The sequence below is a fragment of the Mobula birostris genome, chromosome 10, assembly GCF_030028105.1.
Source record: "Mobula birostris isolate sMobBir1 chromosome 10, sMobBir1.hap1, whole genome shotgun sequence".
In the NCBI taxonomy this organism is placed as follows: Eukaryota; Metazoa; Chordata; class Chondrichthyes; order Myliobatiformes; family Myliobatidae; genus Mobula; species Mobula birostris.
Genome location: NC_092379.1, coordinates 43,024,961 through 43,037,337, shown reverse-complemented (window position 1 = coordinate 43,037,337; position 12,377 = coordinate 43,024,961). Strand labels below are relative to the sequence as shown.

At 45.2% G+C, this 12,377-nt stretch overlaps 1 protein-coding gene across 1 annotated transcript in view; it reads left to right on the top strand.

Annotated features, from left to right (window-relative positions):
- The first annotated feature begins 5,497 nt into the window (after positions 1–5,497).
- The window catches only part of LOC140203634 (serine/threonine-protein phosphatase 2A 65 kDa regulatory subunit A beta isoform-like), a 100,204-nt gene continuing 93,324 nt past the window's right edge, over positions 5,498–12,377 (top strand). Inside the window, exon 1 of the mRNA XM_072269682.1 lies at positions 5,498–5,570. Within this exon, the coding sequence (XP_072125783.1) occupies positions 5,498–5,570 (73 nt within the window). The remainder of the gene's footprint in view (positions 5,571–12,377) is intronic.

Below are 12,377 nucleotides of genomic sequence, written 5' to 3'. Positions count from 1 at the left end.
AATATTCTAATTTGTTCTGTATTTATTTAAATACATAATTTGTTGCTCAGTTGAACATAGTTTGCCCTTTCAAAACTATTTTCATGAAAATTTGGCTAATTGTGGCAGCCACTTAATTGGGCCAAAATGTACTGATCCTGATGTGTCCCCATTAACTGGAATCCACCATTCTGATAAATGGATGCAGGGTTAGTAAGGTAGAAGATCAGCCATGATTGCACTGATTGGTAGGGCACACATGAAGAGGCAAAGTGACCTACTTCTGCTTCGATGTTTTTAATGATCTCAAAAGCACGGTCAAGATCAATGAGCCTACCTTCAAAAGTCATATTCCATTAACTGCACCAACAGCCTAATTGACTATTAAATCACCAGTTTTACATCAGACTATAAATCAGGCCTCATATGTAACATTAGAGTACATCACCTGTTCTATCCATGCACCAACAATTGACCCCCAAATCCAAATCTCACAGGTTACACAAACTGCTCGTTTCAACCAAGATAGCCATGTCAACCGGGTGACACTTACCGACAAATTGTATTGCCCCTTGCAGAACAGGATGGTGCAGGGTCAGAAGCACTGGGTGCTTACTAAATGGGATAGGTGGACCACCACAGAATGAAAGTATCATGACTGCATTTAGTATGCTGGGCACTGACCTACATGATTCACTGCCAATGGTCACGTCAACTGGAACTTGAGGAAATGATATGACCTTCTAAAATATACCAGTGTTGCCTGCAAATTATGTGCATGCAGTAATTGTGCCCTGTACCCTAGTTCAGCTTGCAACTCCAGTGAAATTCCTGCACATTCTCAGTAAATTTGAAAAGTCTTAATATCTCTTCCACAGCAGAGGACAACTAACTGTGAGTTATTAAAAACAGCTCCAATCTGAGAGAAGCCAAACGCTAAAGATTTGTCAGCACATTAAAAGGCAATGCTGTTCTTTCCCTGTTGTTGTAATTGTAGCTGGTGATTTATTTCAGTGAGGACTTTGTGTAAAGCAACCTGCACCTCAACTTGGTATCTTACTGAAGTTCAGAGAAGAGAATGTTCCATAAAGATTCTGGGCGTAAACAAACTTCTGCAATGAGCCTTTCTCCACTTCCCCTCATGTCAGGATGAGTGGCTGTCCCAGCTCTGCTTGGTCCCTGTTATTAGTCACAGAATTGTACAACATAGGGACCTTGTACATTTGACCCATTGTGTCCGTTCTGTCAAAGAGCTCATTTACACTAATCTGATTTCCTGTTATAATAATCAATTAACCTAGTAACTCACACATCTTTTGAGTGTGCCTCAGTAGCAGCACGGCAAGTTCCTAATGGGAATGGATGCATCTGGTGGGATCTCAGAATGAATGTGTAGCCTCCACAGACAACACTAGAGATCAGGAAGGAAGCTAATGTTTGTACCAGACCTCCAAGGTAATCAGTTTCTCTCTGTTTGATCCTGTACCATTCCCTCCTACCATAACACACATCAAAGTTGCTGGTGAACGCAGCAGGACAGGCAGCATCTCTAGGAAGAGGTACAGTCGACGTTTCGGGCCAAGACCCTTCATCAGGACGAACTGAAAGGAGAGCTAGTAAGAAATTTGAAAGTGGGTTGGGGAGTGGGAGTGGGAGGGGGAGATCCAAAATGATCGGAGTAGACAGGAGGGGTTGGGATAGAGCCAAGAGCTGGACAGTTGATTGGCAAAAAGGATATGAGAGGATCAACTGTCCAGCTCTTGGCTCCATCCCTCCCCCTCCTGCCTTCTCCTATCATTTTGGATCTCCCCCTCCCCCTCTCAAATCTCTTACTAGCTCTTCTATCAGTTCATCCTGACGAAGGGCCTCGGCCCGATATGTCAACTGTACCTCTTCCTAGAGATGCTGCCTAGCCTGCTGCGTTCACCAGCAACTTTGATGTGTGTTGCTTGAATTTCCAGCATCTGCAGAATTCCTCGTGTTTGCTCTACTACCATAATACCATTCTCCTCCCTTCCAACCACCATTCCAGCCTTCGCCACAACTTGTCTACTTTGACTCTCCTTCATTATCTTTAAAATTCTTTAAGAAAACCTAAGACAAAATATTAATTTGCATACAAGAAATATTTTGCTGCTAATCATTTCCCCACCATGCTGTATATAAATAGCGCACATCCCGCACACTGATTCGGTTTGAGCGTTGAACCAAGCTTGAATGAGTAAGACATGCCCACTTCGCTTGTTTGACTGAAAGTGAGAAGATGGAGCAGGGCCTCATGTAGTTTCAGGTATCTGCAACAGGTAGACAGATACTATTTCAGAACAGACATTGCCAACCTCGGGAAGGCGCCGAACAGCAAGGACAAACGCTACATTCGTAGTCTAACCACGGCAACAACATTTTCCTGAGTTACCGCCTTTAAAAGCCCTTGCAACGATCAATGCACACCGAAACCAGGACTGACCCTGTACCTCAAGATGAGAGGGGGCGAACTACTTTTCTTATCCTTACTATGTAATATTATTGCTATTAAATTGATATATTCGACACATCTCAATAGCATTTTCGAGATTAATCACGGAACATTAAAGCGTGGACACGAGCGCATTTCCAAATATATTACCAGTGTTTGAGGGTCTTGGATTCGGTTCCCGGCCAATGTAATGACGTCAGATCATCAGAACTCAGGCGTCAGCGCAGCGTTAGGGCGAGTCTGCGAGATGTTAATGTAGTGGACGCAATATATTAGCGTAAAAATGGGATGCAATGGTGTGGGAAGCGGTGGAGTCCAATGACATAGTAGTGGTTACGAATAGGAAGGATGACAAGTTGGGGTGCCGATGGTTAATGACCCTACCAAATTGGGCAGAAATACGAATGCGATGTGAAACAGGGTCAAAGACGCTTGGAGAGGGGAGGTGAGCAGGATGAAAGGATTCCCTTATATTTGCCACATTATCTTTCCTCTAGTTTGTCAGTGACCTCTCTCTGCATTATCTCGTACTGATCGGTAAGCTCTTGGTTCTTCTCCAGCAAGGCTTTGCCGAGCTTAGCCGCCAGGATGAGATCGTTATCCTTTTGCCGAAGCTGAGAGAGCAGGTGTTCGATACCGGGGCTACCGGCTGCTACTTCCTCGCTGTAATTCTCCTGGCGGCTGGTCGCCAGCACAGGGAAGCGTTCGTCGAACAGCAGGTTGGCACTGCCGTCGCCCTCAAGCCCTGGAGGTGTTGGGAGTGGAGAAATGGGTGGCAGTCTCGGCTGATTGCTGGCCTGATGGTGCTCGGCCTCCTCAACGCCAAACGAGTGGTGGGGCTCGTCACCCTGCTGAACCTCCTGCAGCCATAAAGCCGCCATAGTTCCACCTGCGCTGGGCAGATTATAATGGGCTCCGATCCCGGCTCAGCTCACAGATTGCACCGAATCCCATGGACCTTTCTCCCGTGTCCTGGCCGGGGATCAGGATGGCGTGACCCAGTTCCCCTGCTCGCAGCACTCGGTGTCTCGTGTGGTGATATCACGTGTCAGAACGTGATTGAACAGTGTTCGGAGAAATCATCGAGAAACTTCTATGGTAAACGTGGTTGCAGTTGCTGCAGTAAATAGAAGTTCGAGTTCTATTCTTCCAGAATATGTTTTGTTATTGTTAAACCACGATGCGTATAAAGAACACAACATGGTGTCAGAAGTCGGTCTGGAAGAATAATACGTTCGCTAGTACGGGAGAGTCGAAGATGATCCAAAAGAAAACCGCACGAACTGTTTTCGAGGTTTGCTAACAGCTTTAAAAATGGAACATCTACAATCCCCACCGACACTTCAGCTGACTAGGAATGCAGCTGAAAACTGGAGGAAATATAAGCAACATTTTGAAATCTATTTATCGGCGATCAGAGCCGATAGAAAACCAGAAAACATGAAAGCGGCGATTCTACTCCACGTAATAGGTGACGACGCAATTGAAATATAATCATTCTATTTCTGAAGATGAAATTAATTTCAATTTAAAGTCGATGATGGACAAATTGGAAGCATTTTGTATACCGAAGCGTAATGTGACGTATGAGGTGTTCAAGATTTTCACGTGTAAGCAGAAAATAGATCGATATGTTACGAAGTTGAAACGCCGAAGTAAATCATGTGCGTTTGCAGAACTGGAAGACTCTCTCATTGGAGACAGAATTGTTTGTGGCATTCGGGATAATGGTCTGAGAGAAAGGCTGTTAAGAGAGCAAGACCTGGATTTGGAAAAAGCTTTGATATTTTGCAAAGCTTCGGAAACCGTAACGACACAGGCTGAACACCTTTTCATTGAAAGCTGCAGCGTAGATACTGTAAAAAAGCGCGAACATATTAGAAGAAATATTAAAAAGGCAACGAAACCGACAGAGAGCAAGACGTCTTGTGATTGCTGCGGACAGCAGCACCAGGCAAAAAAGTGTTCAGCGTACGGAAAAATATGCATGCAATAAGAGTAATCATACTACTTTTCACACTGTTGCAGAAATAGGAATAAAATGAAACAAGTAAATGCAGTGATTGAAGATGAACGTGAGGAATGTTATATTGTCACGGTCCTGATTGTTTATTCCCTAGTTTCCTCTAATTTCCTTTAATTGTGCCATGGTTCTGACCGTTAATTTCCCAATTACTTCTAATTTTCTTTCATGATGACACACCTGGTTTCCATCAGGACCTGCAGTATAAGAACCCCCCGGCGTTACAAAACCGAGTTACCAGATCGTGGTCTTTTTCCTGTGTGATAACTAACGTTTCCCGACCGCTTAGAACTGTTTGTTCTAAGTTAGCTGCAATTTCAAGGTTTATCTATGAAACTCCGTCTCTCTGAGTCAAGGCTCCATGTCAGGGCTCCGTGTCAAGATCCCTGCTGTTTGCTGTTCGGCGTTTACACCCGTGTAAGCATCCTACCTTAATCTCCGTGCCTGTGTCCTGCACTTGGGTTCGCCGTAGTCGCTCCTTGCAACAGAACCATCTGGCCACTATGGACCCAGCGGACACGAATACCCTGCAACAAGCCCTCGCCAGCCAGGGCTCCCAACTGGATCTGCACGATCAACTTCTCTGGGATGTCATGGAGAACCTCCGTTCCCTGTCTGCTGACGTAAAGAAGATCAGTGACCAGGTGGACCGAGTATCCGTTCATCTTACCCGATCCACTCCTGGAACTCTGTCAGCCCAGCCCAGACAGCCGGAAGTGGCAACCCCCTACGTGTCGGTAACACCACCGCCAAGAGAGCCACACATACCTGAACCAGAACACTATGCTGCGGATTTGGGGAAGTGCCGGGCCTTCCTTCTGCAATGCTCCTTGGTGTTCGAACAGCAGTCATCCAAGTACTCCACAGACAAGTCAAAGATGGGTTATATGGGTTGTAGCGGGGAAGTGCCTTAGTGTGGGCTACAGCTATCTGGGATAATCAACCGGCTAACTGCTCTTCATTCCCCACCTTTATCACAGAAATGAGAAGGAGCTTTCACCACCCTGTCCGTGGTAAAGATGCCGCTAAGCGACTACTCACTCTCCGTCAGCGCTCACACAGTGTTGCCGCCTATTCCGTGGATTTCCGGATGTTAGTGGCTGACTCGGGGTGGAATGATGAGGCACTCCAAGGGGTATTTTGGAAAGGCCTCAGCGACATGGTGAAAGACGAGTTGGCGGCAAGGGATGACACCAACAGCCTGGATTCTTTGATCTCCCTAGCCACCAGGTTGGACAATTGTCTTCGAGAACGCCATAGGGAGAGAACTGGTCGTCCACTCCCTTTAGCAACTCCACGACACTCTTTACCGTCTCCCACCAGCCCTAGCCTCTCTTCCCCTCCCTCTCCTGGAATAGCTCCCAGTCCAGCCGTTTCCACCACCCAGGAGAGGAACCCATGCAGCTGGGACGGAACCGCCTTTCTCTCACAGAGCGACTCCGGAAATTGAGAGCGGGGAAATGTCTCTATTGCGGCCAGTCCCGCCACTTCCGTGCTACCTGTTCCCTTCGGCCAAAAGGGAGGGTTGACCAGTAGAAAGGGGGACCCTCGTGAGTCAGACAACATTCCCTTCTGTCCCCCGAACCCGGGTGCAGATCCAACCTCCTATCGTTTTTGTGTACCCCTGGTTAAGCGGGGGGCGGGCGGGGCATCCCAGATAATCTGAAGGAAACACGGCCTCCTGGAGAAGGTAGAATCCCGGTGGCTGTTGCTGTAAGAGAGTTACGCTAACCGCTATGCTACTGTGCTTCGAAAAGAACAGAGGAATATCCATTTAAAACAGGAAAGACGAGAAATTCCTTTAACCTGGAGGCGGCGAATCTGCGGTATTCGTTGCCACAGATGGGAGGAGGAGGATTTTAATTGAAAGTCGATGACCAGGGTTTTCCTGATAGACGGTAATGGCTGTCTCGAACGAGAATGCAGAGACTATGGTGGATGAAGAAACGAAGTAGAACATTTGGAAAGCTCATGGGCAGGTTACAGGAAAGACATGCAGGAATGTGAGTCTTGTGCAGAAGAAATGCAGGCTATCTGGACAGATTGTCATCACTTTCTGACGAGGTGGGTGAAAAGCCCCGCTTTCGTGATTATATATAACGAGATTTCCACGAGACCCCTCTCTCGTTCTTTTGCGAATATGAATCGAATCGAATCGAATCAATCCCTTGACGGACATCAGTCTTGTCAGCCCAGGAATAAACCTGGCGAACCTTTGCTATAATCCCGATTTTGAACACTTTTCTCAGACAGGGAGACCTGCAGTAAACACTGTAATCATGGTGTACTTATGAAAACCTCTATCCCTACTTCTGGACTCAAATTTTCTCGTCATTTGGACTTAGCATTTTCATCCTTATTCGCCTTCTAGTTCTGTATATCCGTTGTCACTGACTAGAGTCATAGTGCTATACAGCAGAGATACGGGCCTTTTGGCCAAACCGGACCATACCAACCAAGATACCTATTTACCTTTGCAAATTTGTCCACATTTGGCCGATATCATTCTTAACCCAGTGCGCAAGGATACCAAAGGCTGTTTGCATTTTCATTACATAATCTTTCGCTGTTTATTTAACAACCTGCCTTTAAATTATTGCTACTAAAAGTGATAACACTGCATCTTTCGTGTAGTTCCCTGGCAATGAAATTGTACAAAGATACCCTCCCATGTAATATATCCCGCACATAGCCCACATCCAAGCTTCATAAAGAAGTGTTTTGGATTTGGCTAAAATTAGGAGCTATTTTTTCCAACTTAGGAATGGTGTGCCAGCCATTCGGTGCTATTTTTGAGGGAGAACAGGAATGCAGATCCTTGTTCGAGGGAGAACAAGAACTCAGCCTTGGTCGAGGGAGAACAGGAACGCAGAGCTCAAGGTAGTGGGAAACGGCTGGATCTACCCAGCGGAGGCGAGAGCACGAAGAGATGGTTCCCAACACAAGGTAGCAGCAAACAGCCAGACCTACCTAGCGAAGGCTTGGACACAAAGAGACAGTTCCAAACAAAGAAAGATAGTTCTTTATCTAGTCACAGCAAGGCCCCAGTCTTGCCCTGGCGGTTGAACATGACGGTGTTACAGGCGAAGGTAGCAGGCGAGGCTACAGAAGGATGGGGAAGGAACAGTCAAGCAACTGAAGCTGAACCCAGGAGCTGTTTATGTAGCCAACCAAAAATGGGAATCATGTGCTTGGATTGAGGCACACAACAGGACAAGGGAAAACTGGAAAACCTGGAATAAGGAACCATGGACCGGACTGTGAACTGGAATGCGACCTTCACGGACCGGACCATGACATGTATACAATATACGTACATCATGAAAATTTTTTTCTTCACAAGCATGCACGAAAACAGAGCATTGTCCCAAAGAGTGAATGATATTTAAATGTTAGAACTTCAAAGTCCCCGAACTTCCCCCACCCACGCATAAGCAGCAGCAAAGCAACGCAATCGCCAGCATAAAAAAAGCATCTGCTCCCTTCACGGAGCAGTCAAACGTGCAGCAAAGCAGTAATAAAGACACAGAATTTCAGTACCCCCGAAGACTTCTCCTTCGCCCTGTAATTCGCGAAGTCACAGGCTCTCTGTCTCTCCCTAATAAGGGAATAGCAGGTGTCCCAGTTTCACTGAGAGAGGGGAAACATAACAAAATGACTCACAGATTTATGGTGTTAAAGGTGTTTTGCGTCGTTTTTTCCCCGAGTTCTGTGTCCAAGGAAGTCTGGTCTCTGGTCACATAGACAGCAGCCAGCTCTCTGCTTTCGATCTTCCACAGCACATTAGGCGGTGACACCGACCTCACATCTGCCTGCCTCCAGAGCTATGAAATTCCGGCACCCTGAAGGCACGCTATTCTTCCAGGCTGTGTCCTTGGCGTATTGAAAAGCGGACAGTCATGAAGCCCTGAGATTTGTGATTTTTGTGTCCTCTTTGTGGTTTTTATATATGACTTCGATGAAGAAGTAGAAAGGTGGGTTGGTAGGTTTGCTGATGACACGAAGGTTGGGGGTGTTGTCGATAGTCAGGAGGATTGGCAATGGTTACAACGGGACATCGATAGGATGCAGAACTGGGCTGTGAAGTGGCAGATGGACTTCAAACCAGATGTGTGAAGTGGTTCATTTTGGTAGGCCAAAATTGAAGACAGAATATAATAGTAATGGTAAGACTCTTGGCAATGTTGATTATTAAATAATCTTCCAGAAATAGTAGGGGACAGAGGGACCAGTAAGATGGAGGAACTGAGTGAAATACCTGTTAGTAGGGAAGTGGTGTTAGGTAAATTGAAAGGATTAAAGGCAGATAAATCCCCAGCGCCAGATGGTCTGCATCCCAGAGTGCTTAAGGAAGTAGGCCAAGAAATAGTGGATGCATTAGTGATAATTTTTCAAAACTCATTAGATTCTGGACTAGTTCCTGAGGATTGAAGGGTGGCTAATGTAACCCCACTTTTTAAAAAAGGAGGGAGAGAGAAACCGGGGAATTATAGACTGGTTAGCCTAACATCGGTGGTGGGGAAACTGCTGGAGTCAGTTATCAAAGATGTGATAACAGCACATTTGGAAAGCGGTGAAATCATCGGACAAAGTCAGCATGGATTTGTGAAAGGAAAATCATGTCTGACGAATCTCATAGAATTTTTTGAGGACGTAACTAGTAGAGTGGATAGGGGAGAACCAGTGGATGTGGTATATTTGTATTTTCAAAAGGCTTTTGACAAGGTCCCACACAGGAGATTAGCGTGCAAACTTAAAGCACACGATATTGGGGGTAAGGTATTGATGTGGATAGAGAATTAGTTAGCAGACAGGAAGCAAAGAGTGGGAATAAACGGGACCTTTTCAGAATGGCAGGCAGTGACTAGTGGGGTACTGCAAGGCTCAGTGCTGGGACCCCAGTTGTTTACAATATATATTAATGACTTGGATGAGGGAATTAAATGCAGCATCTCCAAGTTTGCGGATGACACGAAGCTGAGCGGCAGTGTTAGCTGTGAGGAGGATGCTAAGAGGATGCAGGGTGACTTGGATAGGTTGGGTGAGTGGGCAAATTCATGACAGATGCAATTTAATGTGGATAAATGTGAAGTTATCCACTTTGGTGGCAAAAATAGGAAAACAGATTATTATCTGAATGGTGGCTGATTAGGAAAAGGGGAGGTGCAATGAGACCTGGGTGTCATTATACACCAGTCATTGAAAGTGGGCATGCAGGTACAGCAGGCAGTGAAAAAGGCAGATGGTATGCTGGCACTTATAGCGAGAGGGTTTGAGTACAGGAGCAGGGAGGTACTACTGCAGTTGTACAAGGCCTTGGTGAGACCACACCTGGAGTATTGTGTGCAGTTTTGGTCCCCTAATCTGAGGAAAGACATCCTTGCCATAGAGGGAGTACAAAGAAGGTTCACCAGATTGACTCCTGGGATGGCAGGACTTTCATATGAAGAAAGACCGGATGAACTAGGCTTGTACTCGTTGGAATTTAGAAGATTGAGGGGGGATCTAATTGAAACCTATAAAATCCTAAAGGGATTGGACAGGCTAGATGCAGGAAGATTGTTCCCGATGTTGGGGAAGTCCAGAACGAGGGGTCACAGTTTGAGGATAAAGGGGAAGCCTTTTAGGACTGAGATTAGGAAAAACTTCTTCACACAGAGAGTGGTGAATCTGTGGAATTCTCTGCCACAGGAAACAGTTGAGGCCAGTTCAACGGCTATATTTAAGAGGGAGTTAGATATGGCCCTTGTGGCTACGGGGATCAGGAGGTATGGAGGGAAGGCTGGTGCAGGGTTCTGAGTTGGATGATCAGCCATGATCATAATAAATGGCGGTGCAGGCTCGAAGGGCCGAATGGCCTACTCCTGCACCTATTTTCTATGTTTCTATCTGAGAGATCTTGCGGTCACATAGGACACTCAAAGCTGCTGCTCACTTTGACAGTATTGTTAAGAAGGCCTGTGGTATGTTGGCATTCATCAACCGTGGGAATGAGTTAGAGACGTGAGATAATGCTACAGGTATGTAAGACCTTCATCAGACCTCACTTAGAGTATTGTGCTCAGTTCTGGTTACCTCACCGCAGGAAAGATGTCGGTACTATAGAGGGTATGTAGAGGAGGTTTCCAAGGATGTTGCCTGGATTGGAAGGCGTACCTTATGAGAATAGGTTGAGTGAACTTGGCCTTTTCTCCTGGGAGCGATGGAGGATGAGAGGTGGACTGATAGAGGTGTATAAGATGATGAGTGTCATTGATCGTGTGGATGATCAGGGGCTTTTTCCCAGGACTAAAATTTCTGGATTTTCATATTTTGCTACTGGAAAACGGGTAAGCCTGCGTTACTCGGTGTCTCGGACTTTCACACAGCAACGAAAACTAAAGACCTATTATTAAACTGTGCTAGCGACGAGGCTATACATCAGTAGGATATAATAAAACCGGATTTTTTTAAACTGATGTAAGATTTCTGTGGAAAACTATATATAGTAAGATCTCAGATTTGTGTAATTCCCAATTGAATTCCTCACTGCTCAACATCAATTCTCGGAAAGCTTGCAAGGTAAATTCAAGTAAATGTGTCAGTAAATTACATCTCTGAATAATTCTAAAAGTAAATAGAAGATAGAATATAATATAGATAAATTTGAAGTGATCTAATTCCAAAACATGTTGTTTTAGTTTCCCAAAGATTGGTCTTTTTTCAGTTAATTGGAACCTCGTTGTCCTGGAACACAAGTCATGTCATCGGGAAGGGCGATCCTTGTATAAGCAGACATTACAAGAAAGTTCTAGTACCGGACGAACTCTGATTTGTTCAAATTATGCGAGGCCTCCCTCAGACCTTAACTGGAGTTTTATTCATCGTCTTGGTTTCCCTACCTAATAAATGAGTAGCTCTGGAAAAAAAAGCAAGTGTACTTTGGCAGTGTAAAATGCTATTAGTCGGGGCCGGGAAGGGCGAGGTGTTTCGAAACCAGGAACATAATCTCCAAATATCATGAGGTCATTTATAACCAGTATGGAAATAAATATGCTGAATTAATTCAGCGCAGCATGCAGGCTCAGTCATTGAATCATCCGAAACACACACCGGTGTTTTTACTGCGTATTACGAATATAGAGGCGAGCAGGAAAATGACAAAAATGTGGATAATAAGCAATGATTTCGACTGAGTGGGCTCGAGTGTTGAAGCGACTCGTATTTATGACTTTTCCTATGAGAACGCCGGTTCATGCATATACGTTCTCTAACCTAACTTATTTAACTTAAACTTTTCCATTTTCATATTACCATGAGCGTTTTACGTGTCAGAGTTCTAAAATGTATATTTTTCTTGTCTATGTACTGCTGCTGTTGACAGTCTATGGTATAAACATCCGTGTCTCCCTTTCTTTTCCCTAAAGCTAATTTGGTGGCGATTCTGATCCTGTCCCGCGGGAAGTGTAGCCTCTCTAAATGCATCACTCGCTATTTGGTCTCCATGGCAGTAACGGATTTGCTCCTCATTATTACCGCTGTGATTATCAACCGCATTTGTGGCATTTATTTCCCAGGAAGTTTCCTCTCCATCACCCCAGTGTGTAGTGCCATTATTGCAATAACCTATGCAGCCAGGGTCAGTTCTGTTTGGTTAACCGTCGCTTTCACCTCTGACCGTTTTGTCGTCATTTGTTGCCAGAAACTGAAGGCGAAGTATTGCACCGACAAAACGGCATCTGTGGTCATAGCAACTGTTTGTTTACTTAGTTGTTTTATCAATATTCCATGCTACTTCATTCATGAACCCAGCTATATAATTAACAATGTACCATGGTATTGCAAACTGAAAGCTGTCCGTTATACTTCTCTATTGTGGGGCGTTTATGATTGGTTCGACCACCTCTTCACTCCTTGTTT